The sequence below is a fragment of the Actinia tenebrosa genome, unplaced genomic scaffold (assembly GCF_029948245.1).
Source record: "Actinia tenebrosa isolate PJP-AT-01 unplaced genomic scaffold, QUT_ActTen_1.0 PGA_scaffold17__23_contigs__length_9995812, whole genome shotgun sequence".
Taxonomy (NCBI): domain Eukaryota; kingdom Metazoa; phylum Cnidaria; class Anthozoa; order Actiniaria; family Actiniidae; genus Actinia; species Actinia tenebrosa.
This window is the reverse complement of record NW_028292577.1, coordinates 1830247-1849263: the sequence shown is the minus strand read 5'-3', so window position 1 is coordinate 1849263 and position 19017 is coordinate 1830247. Positions and strand designations below refer to the sequence as shown.

The 19017-nt window shown below is 36.4% G+C and overlaps 1 protein-coding gene and 1 pseudogene across 2 annotated transcripts; both read left to right on the top strand.

Moving 5' to 3' along the window:
• Positions 1 to 2920: 2920 nt before the first annotated feature.
• Positions 2921 to 5903, top strand: LOC116299526 (microfibril-associated glycoprotein 4-like; annotated as a pseudogene). The gene is made up of 4 exons (XR_016120065.1): positions 2921 to 3248; positions 4033 to 4114; positions 4798 to 5181; positions 5620 to 5903. The product of XR_016120065.1 is annotated as a microfibril-associated glycoprotein 4-like (transcript).
• A 4911-nt stretch (positions 5904 to 10814) lies between these two features.
• LOC116299515 (tRNA-splicing endonuclease subunit Sen54) lies at positions 10815 to 19000 on the top strand. Its single transcript, XM_031708174.2, has 11 exons — positions 10815 to 10954; positions 11746 to 11907; positions 12103 to 12166; positions 13096 to 13179; positions 14142 to 14189; positions 14288 to 14335; positions 14721 to 14773; positions 15569 to 15768; positions 16255 to 16324; positions 17248 to 17343; positions 18464 to 19000. The coding sequence occupies exons 1-11, from the start codon at positions 10926 to 10928 to the stop codon at positions 18615 to 18617; spliced, it is 1008 nt and encodes a 335-aa protein (XP_031564034.1). The 5' UTR covers positions 10815 to 10925; the 3' UTR covers positions 18618 to 19000.
• Positions 19001 to 19017: the final 17 nt, after the last annotated feature.

The following is a 19017-nucleotide window of genomic DNA, read 5'->3' as shown; positions in this document are numbered from 1 at the left end:
ACGTAACAATTGCAGTTATCAAAACGACGGAAGGTAGGGGGGGGGGGGGGGGGGATTCGAACGATATAGAAATGTATTTTCAAGAGAATGACACGTGGTCTAAGATGGGAAAACCGAAGTTTTGCAAATCTACTCCCAATTTCAAATTTACTTGAATATTCTTATTATTGTTATTGTTATTAATAATTTAATATTCACATTTTTAGCGCGAGATTAAGTCAAAATAATTAACAAGTCAATCCGCACAGAGCCGAAGTCCGAATTTAACTCTCATATTATATTCATTAGAGTGCTCACACTAAACCCGTGAAACAAATACCATTTTTTAGTACTAAATAGTGATAATCAAACAAAGGATTCTGTATGAAATAGTACTAATTAGTACTTATATCTTATTTGGGTTTTTTCCCGTAATACGGGCTGATATTTTACGAGTTGCGAATGTATTTTTCCGAGTCCCGTAGGGACGAGGAAAAATACGAGTAATGAGTAAAATATCAGCCCGTATTACGGGAAAAACCCAAATAAGTTATTTATTATTCACGGGTTTAGTGCGTGCACGCTAGCAATATTTTCCAAACACCGCTAGAAAAGTTTTAAGACTTCCTTAGGAATATCATGAAATTTATAAGTCCAAATATGATACCAATAGTTTTGAATATTATGTCGAGAGTTCTTAATTAGAAATTAATGGACCCCTAGTCGCAGCACGTCAGAATGCAGCTCAATTTGAAGGACCTAACAATAGGTTTCCAATTCTCAGGAGTTTGGATTTGCATAAGAATAGAATTCAATTCCCAGAGGATAGAAAATTAGCTGGCAAATTATACCGGCCTAACGCAGGCTAAAATTAACCTGCTAATATTGGTACACGTCACGTGAAAACGCTCTATATAATATAGCTTGAACTCAGTATAAAGTATTCTGGTTCAGCACTAAACGTGGAATGTGCTCAGAACGACCAAGTACTACAAAGGATAAGAATGGAAATATCGTCTGGTTTATTTGTACTGATTCCTCTCTTTGCAGCCAGCATCGTAAGAGGTAAGCGGTTTTTTTTCTATTCTTAAGCTTGTTTGGTAAGTTCAAGAATCTTCTTCCAAACACTTCTAATCATGTTAAGGTTACAAGAAATACGTGAAATTACAAAAAGATTGAGTGGAGCTAGTTGTCTAACGTCTTAGTAATAGTTTTTCTGTGGAAATGTTTTATTGTATAATATAACCTCCACTCCCTTCTTCTAATATAAAATTCTTTTAAATTGTGTTATTTGTACATGTATTTTTATGTTATTACTCTTTGTGGAAAGAAAAAGTTTTAAAACCTTAAGATATGTGCATATTAGTGGTTTTAAGTTCAATGTTGAGCGCGAAAGCTAAGAATGCAACATACAGAAGAACTGAAAATTCGAAAAGATCAATAAAGGGAAGAAGAACAATAAGAACAAGAAATGAGAAGTGAAAGAGAATGAAGAGGGAGAAAGATAAAAAAGAGGAAGAGAAGTAAAGAAGAGAAATCTCAAGAAGCGAAGCAGAAGATCGTTATGTTTAACGTGAAAATAATTGCGACAGAAGCACAAAAAATAACAATATTATGCAGGAATTTCAAATTCTGATTGGCTAACAAAAATAACTTGACCTAGTGGCTTCTGCATGTTAGCGGAGACGCGGTGGCATAAGAGAAAGGAAACCTTACGTTCCTTTTATTAGTCACCTTCCGTCAATGTTCTGCTTTAATTACATCTGTGTTTTTCTATTTTCACTGGAACAAAAAAACTTCTTATGTATGCCTCCGCGTATGTTTCCATCTTTACTGAAAACCAGCTTTAATTAATCAGACGTAATGATACAGGTGAATACGACAGGGTCACAGGGTACTGGGGTACCTGGGGAATAACCATGTATCTACATGAGTCTCTGAGAACATGAAGCTACCAACTGAGATATACTGATAGACATACGTTACGTGATCACGTGATCACTGTGTCCTGCAGCTTTGTTTATCAGCCTTGAACGCAGAGATAGTGTCGTTTATGTCATTTTTGGTACAAAAAGTGAATCCGAATGACAAAAAACAAAAAACAAAAAAAAAACTCTAAGCCTGGTCAGTCCCAGTTTCAGGCTAATCTTCGCTCGAGAGTTACCTCAAAATTGCTCTACTTTTTATAATTTCCTTCTTACTTAGTATCTATTCTGTTACTGTTTTGTTTCAAAAAATTGACCTTAAATTGGCGGTCAGAAACACGCGGAAATGAATCCCAATCTCATTCTGATTGCGTTCATTCTAACACATCATACATTATTATAACACACTTCACACACTCTTGATCTCTCGCCTCTGATTGACCGAGAACATTTAGCAAATATAGGTATACCGCTGTGTTCCTTAATTACAGACTCATTACTCAGTATAGCCTCATTTGAGTGTCAAATACTAACAAATACCAATCAGTAAAGTATTAAGAGGAAATTTTAATTAACGAGCAATAATGGCAAAAAGCGCCAAAACTAGACCTTCGTATGAGTTTTGATCCCAATTTTCGTTTTGGGTTAACACTCAAAACCTTTTTTTAACAGATAGAAACTGATGTACTATGATGAAATGCTTGTTTGAAGCGGTATTTTCAATTGTACAAAGATGTTTTGTTGCATTTGTGTTAGAATGTAGCTTTGTCAGGCTTTTTTTTATAGAAAATATATGGGAAATAAGCAAATGAAGGCCTAAACCTCATTTTCGAATAAAATTTTTGCTTTGGGTTAACACTTTGATTCCACTTTCATCGGTCATCTCCATGTACTTCCAAACAAGTTAAACTTTCTGAATAACAAGATTTTAACCTTGTACAACAGCCTTTCTTCAAGAAAATAGTTTTTGGCGCTCACCGCTTGAATACGAAAAGAATTCTCTCTTAATACACAACTTCAACAATACAAACACTTTGATATTCCACTGATCTTTACTAAAAGCAAATGAATATTTTTACAGGCGAAGGCAGGTGTAAACAGATAGAGTTTTTACCCTGCGAAACAGACAAACACCTAGCAGGTCACGTGTTTAAGAAGATTGACATGCGCGTTGATAATGCTCTACAGAACTGTAAACACCGGTGCTATAAACAAAAATGTATTTCTTATAATCTCGCCCAGATTAAAGAAGATAAACGGGTGTGTGAGTTAAGTAATACGGATCACGTGGGACACCCTAGTGACGTCAAATCTCTAGCAGGTGCCGAGTACTGCGCGATAAAGGTAGGTTGATAAAAACGAATGAATAAAATGCTGACTTATTACTACATGGAATTTCTCGACGCATTGAATTGAATTTTGGGGGTTTTCAACAAAAAGTATATATCAACAATTTCGAAAGATTCGAAACTGCAGTATTGATAAATAAGAAAACGCTTGCAAGGGATTTTTGTAGTAACAGTATGGTAGAAATCTATGGTAGACAATAATCTAGTAATATCCCGGGTGCTTGTTGAATCGAACTTTTATACAGTCAATTCAAAAAATGTTGGCGTCAACCAACTCAAGCCTACGCGACTGGATCGAAAGGAATATGGGTAGCAATCATTGAAGCCGAGTTGACTCCATAATTGTATAATTTTATCTGACTAGTTATGCCTGGTTTAGAGCACGAACCGTCGTAGGCGAGCGGGAAGTGTTGAAGGAGACGTTTTTTTAATGCCTTCATATTTTCGAAATTGTGAACTGAATCATAACTACTTTGTTTTTCTTTCCCTAAACCTGAAGACATTCATTTGATGGATTGTTTCTCGCCATTATTATCTTATTACTAGCGGGAACAATTAATTCAGATCGAATATTTAACCGCTTCAGTGGTTTTTACCCATATCCATTTCGGTCCAGTCGCGTAGGCTTGAGTCGGTCGACGACAACGTTTTTTTGAATTGACTGCATCATTTTTGGTAATATCCTCTATTCGTAATATCTGTAACATTTCTATCGTATAATTTTTGTATTATGTGAGTGAATAAACTTAAACGTAATTAGTGATATTCCGTGTGTTCAGAACCCTTGTGTATCCAATCCTTGCCACAGCAATCTGACTTGTGAGCGTGATTTATACTCATTGGATAGTTTCAAGTGCATTGGTAAGTTTCTCTTTTTACTGATTAACAATCATTAAGCATGGTAACCATTATCGATTTAACTATCAAGTCCTTTTGAGAGTGAAAACTTATAAAAATATTGAAGGCGAGCTAAGGTAGTTGAATTGTTTACTATCAATCACGTGACTTTTTGGAGTTGGCTGGGGGGCAAACAAGCGGTTGACTGGGGGGCAAACAAGCGGTTGACTGAGTCAAAACATATCAAAATAAGTCCTCAAACTATTGTATTTGACTATTTTCACGACATCAAACCAGAAAACAAGAGATCAAAACAACCTCCAGGATTCTACAAGCCATCAAAAAAGAGCTATTACCGGAAGTGACGTCTATTGATAGCAACCTATATTCAGTTCTGCACATAGACACAATACGATATAAATATAAATACAATAGAGGCTTTGCACCATCACGTGATGGCAGCCATGACAGGGGGTATAACAATAGAGTCTTTTCCCTCTGGGAAACTTAATCCTTTCTAATATAAATTAGATTAGACCAGAATCAATTGTTCCTGCCTCCTGTCATGACTGCCATCACGTCATGTTGCAACAATCATTGGCCCCGGTTATATTAGTTGCACTGTAATCGGTTCTCATATATATTCACAGTAGTGACAAGACCGCTGAAAATATTACTCCGTACATTAAAGCTGTTTTCCCTTTCAGACAAAACTTCGTGCGCAAGTCTCAAGAGTACAGGGAAGAACGAAAATGGCGTATACGAAATCACCCCAGTCCCAGGCTACAACGTCCAAGTCTACTGTGATCAAGTAACGGACGGGGGAGGCTGAACCGTGATACAGAGAAGGCTTGATGGATCAGTTGATTTCTACCGTGGATGGAAAGATTATAAGCAAGGCTTTGGGAATAAGAATGGAGAATACTGGCTTGGACTAGATGCGATACATATCTTGACAAACAGATTGCCTAACGAGATAAGGGTGGACCTCAAAGACGTTGACGGGATAGGAGCATACGCGGCGTATAACGCCTTTAGGGTCGAGTCGGAATTGGAAAAATATTGTCTAAGTTTGGGAAACTTCCAAGGCGGTAAGGCTTCTGCAATAATAATATACCACTAACTTTATCCCACCCTCCCCCCTCCCCCCCCCCCCCTCCCCCAGCAAAGTTGGTCTATAAAGCCTTTCTAGCCTACAAAGCAATTGACTGGTACAAAGCATGCGCGAAAAATATTGCTTCGAGGGAACGGGGGGAGGGGGGGGGGGTTGGTCCTTTCGATAATGAGCAGGTGGCACAATTTATTTTGCAGGAGATTGAAGATACTTAGGCATTTTTAATTTGAGCTATTAAATAGTTTTCATAGTTTATACCCTTCATTGTTTATAGTTCACATGTTTCGGCATTTTTAATTTTCAATCTTCCACATTTTCTTTCGCCATTATTTGCTATTTTTGTACTAGTACTGACGAGAAATCTATTTTCATTTTTATATCCTAGTTTTATTTTCTTTTATTTATTTTATAACAGGTGGAGCAGGCGACTCTTTCTATTTCCAGAATTCCTCTTTTTTCACGACATTTGATTCTGATAACGACAAACAGACGAAACATAACTGTGCTGTCATGTTCAAGGGCGCATGGTGGTACAATAGGTGCCACAGGGTGAGTTCTGTAGTAGTGTTACTGGTAAGCCAAACTAATTAAATCCTGAATACAGTAAAAACCCGCTTATAAGAACCTAGGTTTTTTCAAGTTAGCCTAAACAGGTTCTTATATAAATGGTATTTAGTGTTAAATTAGGCTAACTAGGTTCTTAATTAAGTTCTTAACTTTTGCTCAAGAAATAAAGTAGTATTTTTGAATACTGTAGTCTGGTCTTTAATGTCCAATTACAGCGTATTCTATATTGAATTCATGTACTGTGATTTCATAAGATCAAAGGTTCATCTCAGTTTCATTTTAAGTTGGATTTTTTTATTCAATGAGGAAATGTTCTTTACAGTAACCATGTACAGTTATAGTGTTTATAGCATTATTGTGTACAGACTGCGTTATAAATATATTTTTGAAAAGATTGATTCAATTTTTTTTATTTTAAATAAGAACCTATTTTAGGATTTTAGCCTAAAATGGTTCTTATGTGAAGGGTGCTTAAAAATGAAATTTTAGCCTAACAGGTTCTTAAATTTTAGGTTCTTATACGCGGGTTTTTACTCTATCAGGGGCGAGCAAGGTCTCGATTATAGGGGGGATGGGGGCAATGTATCACTTTCCCGCCAAATCCACAGGAATCCCGCACGAACTAAATAAATTCTGAAGCCGAGAGCAAATGTTTTTGGGGGGACACGTGCACCCCGTTCCCCTCCCCCTCCCCCTCCCCCCTCCTTACGCGAGTGCTGAATATATTTTACAAAACAAAACAAAACAAAAAAAAAACAAAAAAAACAACAACAACAACGAACAAACAAACAAACAAACAAATCTGCGCTGATCCAAGTCAACTCTCAATGAAATATCAGTGGTCATACCTAAGATAAGTGCTTTGATCGTAAATTGTTTCATTTTTTCCAATTAATTTGATTAATTTTTTCAAGCAGACCAATCTTAATGGACAATACTTGTATGGCATTCATCAATCATTTGCTGATGGGATCAACTGGTATACCTGGAAGGGATACAATTACTCAGCCAAACAAGCAGATATGAAGATCCGGCCGATTGGATTTGGTTCCCAGAAAGATGATGACCACGGTGACGATGACAATCAGGATGTTTAGCAATCAATCTGGTTAATTAAATTCCGGTGATCAAAAATCAGAAATCGCAAGCGATTTGAGATTTCTGTTTTCATGAATCAAAAAACAAATAATTTTTCCAGTTTTCTAAAATGCGTTTCAAGGCTCTGTTACAGACGTTCGGAAACTTTTAGCTGAAGCTTGTGTACAACAGCGTTACGTTGCGAGACAAGTTTCACGGGGGTGTCAGTACATTCCGCAATTCCGTTTTGAAACTGTTCGCGACACAAGTTTCGGTTGCACGAGCAGAAAGAAGTGTTATGAAAGAGAAAATTAATGTTTTTACAGACTAAGCTAGACATCAGTTTTCTAATTACTGTTTCTTATCGATATAAAAATATCGATATAAGATTTCAGTAAGTCTACCATCACGCACAAGTTTAGATAATGGTATGCATTGAATTCACAATTAAATCTCCTCCCTTTAGCATGTGCACCTCTGGTTACACCCTACACACTTTTTACCCCTTTGCTTAGCTATTTTAGCACTATTCTTTTGAATCTTATGATAGAAATATTCCTCGTAGCCTTTTCTATACATTTACAATATATTCATATATTAACTTTAGTTTAAGCTATGTTTAATTCTAAGATTTTTACTCGTATTACTCCTTATTAAGATATCACACTCAGGAATTTACTTATTCCTTTAGCCAATCATGATTCAACGATATTATCATATTGATTGTAGAATGACATCTGTCATATAATTATTATGAATAAAGCTCATGTAATTAGTTAAACACACGGAGAACACAGAGAGAACAGAAAGTAGAATAAAGATCCCGAAGCACATACCGAGAGCAGTCGTCCCATAACATTGGTGGAGACCCGTGGTTTCGACGAGGTCCAGCTCCATTACAGAAGTTTTACTTTTCGTGAAACTTTCTCTCGACGAAAGAAAGGGAGAAAGGGTCTTCGCAATGTTTTGTGCTTGACTTCCAGTATGAAACTTTGCCTATTTGAAGGATTATCCTTGGGGAATAATGTTTTTAGTGAGAAATGATCGAATTGATTACTACAATTAAAAAAACCCACTATATATAAAAAAGTCGTACTGATTTACTGTACATATACATGTATGTAGTAGATCTACTAAGATAAAAATTCTCGACTTTCACATCCCCATATTGCCTTGCGTTTTTGGTGAGTAACCAATCAAAAAACTGTCCCAAATCGAAAGGTTTCTTAATTGAATTTATACTATACCTGCTTTTATCTGTACAATACTGATTATCAGTTTATTCCAAGTTATTTTTGCGTGTACAGATCAAGTTCAAGTTCAAGTTTATTTTATAAAAGAATGTCTATATTTACACAAATTATCACCCTCCCGCAAATAGCACTAAACTAATCTAGGCGGGAGGCGATATATTACATTAAATAAAAATTTGAAGATTTACAAATAAATATGAAGATAAATAAATGAAAAGCTAACAGTTTAATTACAATAAAGAAACGAAAAGGGAAAAAAGAGAAAAAGGAAAAAGAATACTAACCAATGATTGAAGATCAAGAAATAAGTACTGTTTAATAAACGAGCAGGAGTGTTTTATCGGGTATAAAACACGAGGCGTAGCCGAGTGGTTTTAGACCCGATAAAACACGATCTGCGAGTTTATTGAACGGCTTAGAAAACTTATGATGTTTGTTCTCATTGTGTACCGATTTTTTTACGAAATGAACCAAGTTTGATAGAGAAAATCCAAGTTAAAGTTTATGCAAATGAAGACGAATCTTTATCAGATATAAAATCACCTTCATGGTCATGATTTCTATTGTGTTTTCTTCATGAATTATTAATGAGTTTTCTAAAAATTACTCGCAGATCGTGTTTTATCGGGTCTAAAACCACTCGGCTACGCCTCGTGTTTTATACCCGATAAAACACTCCTGCTCGTTTATTAAACATTACATAAATAGCCGCATTATATAAAGACTCAGTCTGAGACGTTCAAAGTATAACCTAGTCTGTCTACAATAGTGGAAGTGTCAACATAGCTATCTTCTCTTAGGAGAAAATCAGATAGTTTTTTACGTAATATTAACTTAAACTTCTTCTTTTTTGATTCACGCAAATCGCTCGGTATCTTATTCCATAACCTAGCTCCAAATCTTGAAAATGAATTTTTTTGCACTTCAAGTTGAGATTTTTTAATATAGAAATTTCCTGATGATGCGAATCTTGTGTTGTATGAGTGAACACTCGAAGCAAGGGTAAATTGATTTAGAATTTAGAATCATCATTTAGAATCATCAAGAGTTTTGGTCTTACAGAAAATGTATTGACTTACGAAAAAATGTTTAAGATTTACCTTAAACGTCTTCAAGCTTCTATCTTTTTCTGTTTTTTACTTCTTCATTTTATCGTTGGGATACCAAACAAGGTATTTTCAACATTGTCTGATCAGCCTTCAGCAAAATAAGTGGGTTTTTACCCTCTGGTTACCCCCCAAAGACGCAAAGGATTATGGGGATGTGAAAGTAGAGAATGTAAGGTTGGTTAATAAATCTTGACAAAACGTACTTCAATGAGTTGTACCGGGGTCCCAAGACAGCCCCTTCCCCGAGTTACCCTGGGTCTAGCTCGGTTAAGTGAGACAACGAGGGGGGGAGACAACTCGTTCTGGCTGGTACGGTAACCCTTGGAGACGAGGCAACTTTTTCTTCTCCGTATGTCTTCACTATATAGCCCTTTAGAAGGCAGACCGGTAAAAGACCCACTGAAGACGCTGGTGACGACCATCTTCGGTGCCCGTGCTAACACTACAGGGGCCACAGCACTGTATTGGTGAAAGTTTTTGTGATGTCTCTGCCCTCAAGGGAACAAGCAAATCAAATCAAATCAAATTATCTAGCTAGTTCATTTCTGACTTCATTCATAAATTCTTCCCAGCTTCTCCAGTGACTTTCAATAATCATGGCAGCCATGTCACGTGGGTGGGTCGGTTCCAACTCCATCCGTGATGTCACAAAAGCCCTTAGGTAGTCATCTCTACAAGGCACGTTTTTCGGGATGTTTTCGTCGTTTTGGTCCCCATTATTCTCGTAGATGTGATAGATAGGCGTTGGGAATGGAAATTGCAATGTTGATACAACATAGTTACTCAATATTCTACAGAGCCTACCGTTTCCATCAGAAAATGGATGCAAGTGAAGGAACTCCACTACCAGCCAAGCAGCGGTGTTGAAAATGCTCTTAAACTTATCTTCTACGTCACTCTCAGCAAGAGACGCCGTTATGAGTGAATTATATCGGTCCACAAATACTAGGACGGCGTTTTCCATGTTTTCTGGGTTTTGATATTGATAGGTTTTCCCAGTGTACGTCATTACTTTCATTTTGTCGCTGTATTGACCCGGTTTCGTGCGATTCGGCTTTGTAACGCCCTTCATGAGTATCTTGTTCGCTTCTCGCAGTAGTGACTCTTCCAAAAGACCAGAACAAGATTCTTGGAAATCCAGCATCCTGTTGTCACTTTCGTTTTCTTCGTCCACTTCCGTCATCCCAAGCAACGAAATAGCATCTCCAAAATTTTGCATTTCCTGTTGCTTTCGAGTAATTTCCTCAGTAGAATCGTCTCTAAGGGGATCCGTATTGATTTCGTAGTATTTCCTCATCAATCTTTCCTTAATTTCTCTTTTTTTCGCGTCATCGAGACGAAGCTCAAACTCATTCAGCCATCGCGTTTGATTTTGGATTATTTCTTGAATCATTCTGCTTGTAGAGGCCGTGTCTTCATTCCTCCAACTTGGATGCTCCGTTGGCTCAAATTTTATCAGATCAGCAACGATAGATCTTTTGAAAAGCTCTCGATATGCCATTCTTTTTTATTTATTGACGAAAAATAAATAAACCGGAAGCAGCCAGATGTGTGTTTTGAAGAAAATACAGTCCAAACTGCGCGAGACTTGGGTCCAAGTTGCCCAGTCTTACTCGGCCTCACTATCCAAAATGGCGGACAAACTTATCGCGTGCACATAACTAAGGATATTTGAAGATTTATGGAGGAAAAAACATTTAGCGTATTTCTACATCATGTCTATGGAAGGGGATATAACATTCAGGTATATATAATCACTGAGAACGTATTATATGGATTGTTCGATAGTTATTGATAGTTATTCGATAGGAATTGATGTTCAGAAACAAGAAGTACTGCAAGTTAAGAACACTTGTAGTTTCTTTACTAAGTTTATTAGCAACTGTTTAGACTATCCAAAAGTCAGCAGACGAAAGGATGTGATATGAACTAGCAGGCCGTGGTAAAAGGAGTGGGTAATGAAGAAAAGAGGAAGACTTTCTCTGAGTGTTTGAATGGAACTATTTTTTAATCGACTCTCCCATGATTTAGTATTCTTCAGGTGCAAAGAAATTTTGCGGTACAATCACATGACTTAAAATCCCTTAAGAAATAAATAACATTGAAACAGCCGCCATGTTGGCTGATCTAACAAGAGAAGCTAATAAGGAATACTTTGTTATTGTTAACGATCATGTACCCAATGGTGGATCAGGACTTTTTGATGCAGGGGGGATAGGGAGGGGGGGATCCAAAACCTGCTATTAATATGTGACGTCATTTTTGATGCCATACTAATTAATATATACATACACCATATAGACTTTTCAATTTGTGTTGCTATTGGTATACATTTGACTTTTGATTTATAGACCTGCATATGCCAGTCCTGTCTTTCAGTTTAACGGGATATTTACAGTATTAAGATTCTTTGTAATGTATCATACAGTTGAGAAAGGTGGGGGTCAGGACCCCTCCCCTGGATCCGCCCTTGTGCAACCTGAGAATAAGAGTTATTTTGTAAGACACAATGTCATGCTTAACCATCTTTTACAGCCCTGAAGAACTTCAGAAACACAGAAAGCAAACACAGCACCTTCCACAGGTTAAAGGACCAAAAGAATTTGCACCAAATAACAGCACAGAACAATGTCAACAGATTAAGTCTATGATAACTGAACATGTTGATGTTCTTAGAGAAGAGAGGATTGTTAGAAAGTAAGTATTCTATTCTATTCCATTCTATTCTATTTCATTCTGTTCTGTTCTGTCTGTTCTGTTCTGTTCTGTTCTGTTCTGTTCTGTTCTGTTCTGTTCTGTTCTGTTCTGTTCTGTTCTGTTCTGTTCTGTTCTGTTCTGTTCTGTTCTGTTCTGTTCTTTGATCTTAAAGTGACTCTAACCATGTTTTTATAGGGGAAATATCTCTATTGGCACATGGGATCCTGAAAATGCAATTGTAGAAGTCACAAAACAAAAGGTATGTTGACCAGTAAAAAGTTTTACTCTAGGTAAGGAAGTATTATTATTCCCTATTATTAACTAAAATAAGTTATCTAAGTAAGCCCCACAATTTTCTCATTGTCAAATAACTTTTATGTGTTTAACAGTGATGTCACTCAAACCATGAGCACTTTGATTTTTTTTGTCACTTTTTTATTATGCATGTTGTAATTAAATCTTCCATTGAGCCAATTGATTGGAAATAAGATTTATTATGATCACTTGGTGTATTTGAACTGTCATTCATTTATGCTTTATATTAGAGGGTTTGAAACATTAGGAAGTTCAGGCGATTACAAGGGAATGCACCCCCTTTCCACTTCACCTCTAGCATTTTTGAAAATTGAGGCTCTCGGAAATGCAATTTCCAGTGTTCCTAGGGGCAATAACAAAATATTTATTGCATTATAAACTCTTGTCAAAGTGTTGTGTAACTCATAACAGAAAATCAGTCTTGTCTAAAAGAACCCTTCTCTCCAACTCCGGGGTCACTGCTGTTGGGATAGTGATCTCAACTTATGACTGAGGATCAGAGCAGACCATCTGGCACCCAGGATATAAAACCCCTTTATAGTAGAAAAACATTAATATACAAAAGCTAGACCAGCAGCCCAAATGGTCTACGAGTCAATAGCCTATTAACTTGTAGACTGTGAAGTGGTGAGAAGTCTATTATTGTTTTCGTCTCAATTCTCTAATAAGTAAAAAAATGGATTTAAAAATTGCAGTAGGTTAAAAAAGACAGTTATTTGCAATTTTTTTGGTTGTCAAAACCAGCACTTTTTGCTACTAATGGTCTATCATTAATAGACCATTAGTAGCTCAGCCAATCAGAGTGCAGGATTTGATAGACCATTAGTAGGTTTATATACTCTTGAACTTATATATTTTGAATATGCTATTTAGGGAAGTTACTGGAATTATTTTGGAAGAAATGTGAAAGGGGAGATGATTTTAAATGCAGAAGAAGCTCTTTTCCTGCTGGAACAGGTGAAAATTCCACTTGAATACATTATATGATAATGATATCCCAATATCAATCAATCTTTCAGTCAATCCCTGCAACAATTCAATCCCATCCTATCTTATTATCTATGCCTCTATTTATTTATCCATCATCAATCTATCCTGATTTCCTTCCTTCTTTCCATCCATCCATCCATCCCTCCCTACCTTCTTCCTCCCTCCCTCCCTCCCTACCTCCTCCCTCCCTCCCTCCCTCCGTCCCTCCCTCCCTCCATCCATCCATCTATCCATCCATCCATCCATTCTCATCTCATTAATCCATTCACATTTCAACCAGCCCATTCATCGACCTATCTGCCCATCATCAATCAATCCAATACTCTACCCATCTTCCATACACTTTTCCAATCCCAAGCTATCTCATCCCATTCATGCATCCATTCATTTATTTATCCATCTTTTGTCCCTTTTATCCTATTTATCCATCCCATCCTATCCAATCCCATCCTATTCTCTACTTTCACATCCCCATAATACTTTGCGTCTTCGTGGGGTAACCAGAGGGTAAAAACCCACTTATTTTGCTGAAGGCTGATCAGACAATGTTGACAATACCTTGTTTGGTATCCAAAAATAAAATGAAGAAGTAAAAAACAGAAAAAGATAGAAGCTTGAAGATGTTTAAGGTAAATTTTAAACCTTTTTTCATAAGTCAATACATTTTCTGTAAGACCAAAACTCTTGATGATCTGTACAAACAAAAAGAACTTGGAATAAACTGATAATCAGTATTGTACAGATAAAAGCTGGTATAGTATGAATTCGATTAAGAAACCTTTCAATTTGGGACAGTTTTTTGATTGGTTACCCCCCAAAAATGCAAGGCATTATGGGAAAGTAGAGAATCTAAAAAAATGAATTACCACAGGAAACCCAAACAATACACAATTTTTAGTAGATCAATAACTAATGCTAGTATATTTCAGGGATCATTAGAATTGTATTATGGAGGGCTGCCAATATCATTGCAACAGGTAATATCAGCTTATCAACCATGAATTAATTGACTTGCATAAAGTATCAATAAAATATCATACTCATTCTGAAAGACAGTTCTGTTTCGATATTTCAGGCTTTTTCAATGTTGCAGCCACATGCATTTGATCATGACCATTATTTGGTGAGTAAAGTTTGTTATAACAACACTTAGTTAGGAAATTCTTAGGAGGTGCTAAAATTAAACAGCTTATTGACCGAGAAAAATGCTGAAATTCAAGAATCAGCAAAGGATAATCAATTTAAAGATAATTAATTTTAAGATCATTCAATGAATCAAAATATTCTTTACAAGTATCTATCAATTTCAAATTGTACGTCATTAAGAAGATTGTGCAATTTTTTGTTGATAATAAAATTGAGCAACTTAATTTAATTGGGACTCTACAGAGTAAAATTAATGATTTAATAAATATTGTACTCCTCTTGTCCAATCAGAATCAAGTAAATTTGTTGAGGCTGTGTATTATTATAGGTGTTATAAGTAATAAAAATTACTGTTTTTGCAGGTTTATGCATATTTACTAAGACTGGGCTATATTGTTTTGAGACACCAAAGCAGGTATATTCTATAACAGCTAACATGGTTCTTTGTAGAAGGGCTCTGATGTAGAAGTGTTGATGGTACGGCACATACCATAGTAATATGATATAAACATGTATTCATTGGTAATAGACATTAAGGAAGAAGATTGCAAATCTGATATCTGATATTGATATTTTGCCCATCAACAATTTATTTACCAATTATTGTTTTGTTATCATCTGATTTTACCACAATTGTTAATTTTCTTGCTTTCTGATTGATCTAAAACCGGGATAAATAGAAGGACATACCAATGAGCCAGCATAAGTGCTTCAAACCATTTTTTTCTTTTAAATTTTCCCTTAAAACACGATAAAACACGATCTGCTAGTTTATTAAACAGCTTAAAAAACTCATGATGTATGTTCTCATATTGTACTGAATTCTTTTAGAAATGAACCAAGTTTGATAGAGAAAATCCATGTTAAGATTGATGCAAATGAAGATGAATCTATATCAGATATAAAACGTCCTTCATGGCCATGATTTCTATTGTGTAACTTCCTTCATGAATTATTAATGAGTCTTTTAAAATTATTTATAGGATTAACACAGTTGCCATTACTGGTTTCTGCTACAAAACTTGATGGCTTGACACCAGATTTTAGTGCTTTATTTCTATAATACATAATTATATGGCCTAATTAAATATATATGCCTTCTGGATGAAGAGTGATGGTGATGATGATGATCCTGAATTTCAAAATAATAAACAACTAGTTCTAATCGTTACACAAATGAGAAAATTCTCACTCAGACTTTGTGTTGTAGGTCAGCTTCTGAAGGCGCAAAGGAGCAAAGTCTGGATGATAAGGACATAAAAGATAACAACATTAAAACAGAAGAAGATACAGAGTACACTGAAGTAGCTAATAATACCAAGATCCTACAAGATAGTCCTGTGTCTCATTTATGGATGGATGAAAGTGGTTGTCAACCTTTAGTTAGGCCAAGTGATGCCAAGTCAACTGGTAATAATCAACTAGCATTTTTTCTTGAACATTTGAGCATAAAATGGTAAATCTGCTTTTCTGAGCCTAGGAGGAAATATTTAAAGGAACAAGATTAGTCTTTTATTCTTTTTGTACACAATGGCATTAGAGGCAAGTTTTGTTGGATGTCGAGCAAAAACAGGCTTGTTCTATTACAGCATGACATGCAAAATTATGACCACATTTAATGTTGTATCTATGCAAGGATTCTGTATGTTAAAGTGACACATTTCAATGCGAAGCTGTCTGATTGCATAGAAGTATGCAAATCCATTAAACGTGGTCATACTTTTGCACGTTGCATCATGCATGCACTCTTGATTGGAACCAACAAAATTCTATTCTATTGAGTTAGAGCCCCGTGCCTTTTTGCTTGCGTGTCATTTGGCAGAATGGCTGGAACAGTTAAATAGAAATATGTGTACGTCATAATTTTTCCTAAATATATTTGCTGTTTGTATCTAGCTTCATTATTATCAAAGCTTCAAGTAATCAAGACACACAGGATGACAACTAAGACAACCCATTCAGAGAGGTACAAATAGCTTCAGTAAACCAACTTGGAACACTGTCATGAAATCCCCGGGGTAGAGACCCCAATTAGACAAGGGATGGGATTCTTATTGTACCTTTTAGGGTTCCAGATCTGCAATTTGGCACCTCTTAGGTATTGCAATTTAAAAGGACTACCAGAGAGTAAGCCAGTACCTCTTAGGGTGTGTATCAAAAGATTCCTGAGATTAGATAATGACAGCAATGTAATTCAGGAAATTTATTTTCGTTTATCATCTGACTTCTGTCATGTAGCGCTCATAATAAGATAGTTGGTACCTTTTAGGGGTAATGATTACGTTGAAACACCCACCTTAGAAGTCATTTTCAAAATTTCATTGGACATCTTTGCCCTTTTATATGTTGGAGACACCCACAGGCATGTCATATTAAGGAGCATTCATTTTTTAGGAGGGGGTTGGCCGGAGGAATCCAGAGGATGGCCATATTATAATATAAAACCCCTCTTCAGGGCTGTCAACTCTCCCGGATAAACCGGGAGTCTCCAGATTTTGGGCCGTATCTCCCGGTCTCCAGATTAGAGTCTCAAATCTCCCGGATAATCCCTGAAGCTGACCATTTTTTCTTGTGAGACCCGAGTTTCACAACCATAAAATTCCAATTATCTTATGTTGTTTGTGTTATTTTACATCGCTAACAAAATCAAAACGTTCCTCATGGCTGTTCTTGCAAGCAGGCCATTGTAATGTAAGCGATAATCTGATTGGTCAGAAATAAACCAATCACATCAAATGTTACAAACTGATAGGCGTCTTTTCGTGCGCTTTTTGACGCGCTGTGACACCATGTCCCTTCCCTATCAATTCTCCAGATTTGAATATCTCAGGGGTTGACAGCCCTGCCTCTTGAAGGAGGCTAAAGTTTTGGCTTTTCTTTTCTTGTCAGTCACCCACTTGCTGTAGATTTTGATGTCTATCATCCTGGTGTTCACTACAAGAAGAGTGATCCAGGCGTACCTCCATTCTGTGTGTCAGTATGTAGGTATGTCTAGACTAGTATCTATAAGACAGATAACAAAGCATGGGAAAAGTCAATAACCATCCCACCACCCCACCCCACCCTTCCTGGACCCCAGATAAACTCTCTCGAAATTAGTATTTTTAGATATGATCATATAAAGAGGGGGAGGGATAGGTCAGGGCCCTGCATTAGACTCAGCATCTATAAGACAGATAACAAAGCATGGGAAAAGACCATCACCATCCCACCACCCCACACCACCCTTCCTGAATCCCAGATAAACTCTCTTGAATTTAGTATTTTTAGTTGGGGGTCAGAGAAAGAACAAAATTACAGAGTTTGTATGAAAGAAAATTAGAATTTCTGGTGGTACAGGGGTTTTAAAAAAAGACCTCCGTGTGTGTGGGGGAAAGGGTGTATGCATGGATACGTCTTTGAACTACACATCATTCTCATAAAGAGGGGAAGATGGCAAGGGTAGAACAGGGCCATATATTTATCCCTCTAAATACATATGTAGATTTCTCAATATTGCAAGATCTAGCATGTATGCCCTAGACCTACCCCTATAGGTGATCACTTTGCACTCCCCCCACCCCTCTCATTCAACATTCCTTAAAACATGTCCAAAATAGACCTTTTCACCTCAGGGCATAATATTTTTCCTATTACAGACCACATGTCATAATATTATTTCAGACCATGTGTCTTTCCCTAGAGTACACACCTAATTCAAAAAACGTTGTCATTGCCAAAGGTGATAGGCAATATATAGGTGATAGGCGAAAAGCGATAGGATATATGTCATTGCAAGATCCAAGAATAGCTGGAATGACTTGTGTTTCTTCTTCTTCTTCTCGTCAAGAGTATGGACCTTCGTGCTGAGAATGATTCAATGTTCTTTGTATTCAATGAAACCATTTCCATGTCGCCTATCACCTTTGGCAATGACGTTTTTTGAATTAGGTGTCTATTTTTGTTTACTAGTTGCGCATGGAATGGCTCAAACAATTAATAGATACAACTCAAACAAAGAGTTAAAGGAAAACAAAAAATTACGTACTCTAGGGAATGACATGTGATCTGAAATGAGAAAACATTGTCTAAACTTAAACTTTGCCCATGCATCTTTTTCCAACAGATATTCATACCCAGCCTTGTCTCTGTCTGTTATCAATGATCTAACCTGTGAATCTTACCCATCACCAATAAAGTTTGCTGTGACATGTGATGGGAGTGTATCATTTTATGATATGATTGATGCTGATCTACCAACCTCCATCAACATTGGATAAAAAGGGTTATCTCCGGTGTAATATAATTTACGCTGTTCTTTTGTTATTTCTATTGTGACTCGTTCTATAGATTGTAAAGCTGGTATTGTTTTTTGGTAATATGATGTCAGCTGTGCTGTATCAATTATATTACACAGGATATGAGCCGATGAAAAGCATGGTTATGTATATCTATTGCAACATATAATTTCTGGAAATAATAAAACTTTTCCTCTCTTCACTGTTTTATCCTCCTAATTGAGCTGCACTAGGAGAATGCTGTAAGACGTCTATACCCAGCAGGAATTGTATAAATAAGTGTAAATATTTAATAATCTTTGAAAATTTAATATTTATGTGAATTTAATAAAACCAATGAAAATAAAAGGAAAGAATATATTCTATTTGGGCTTCCTGTGGT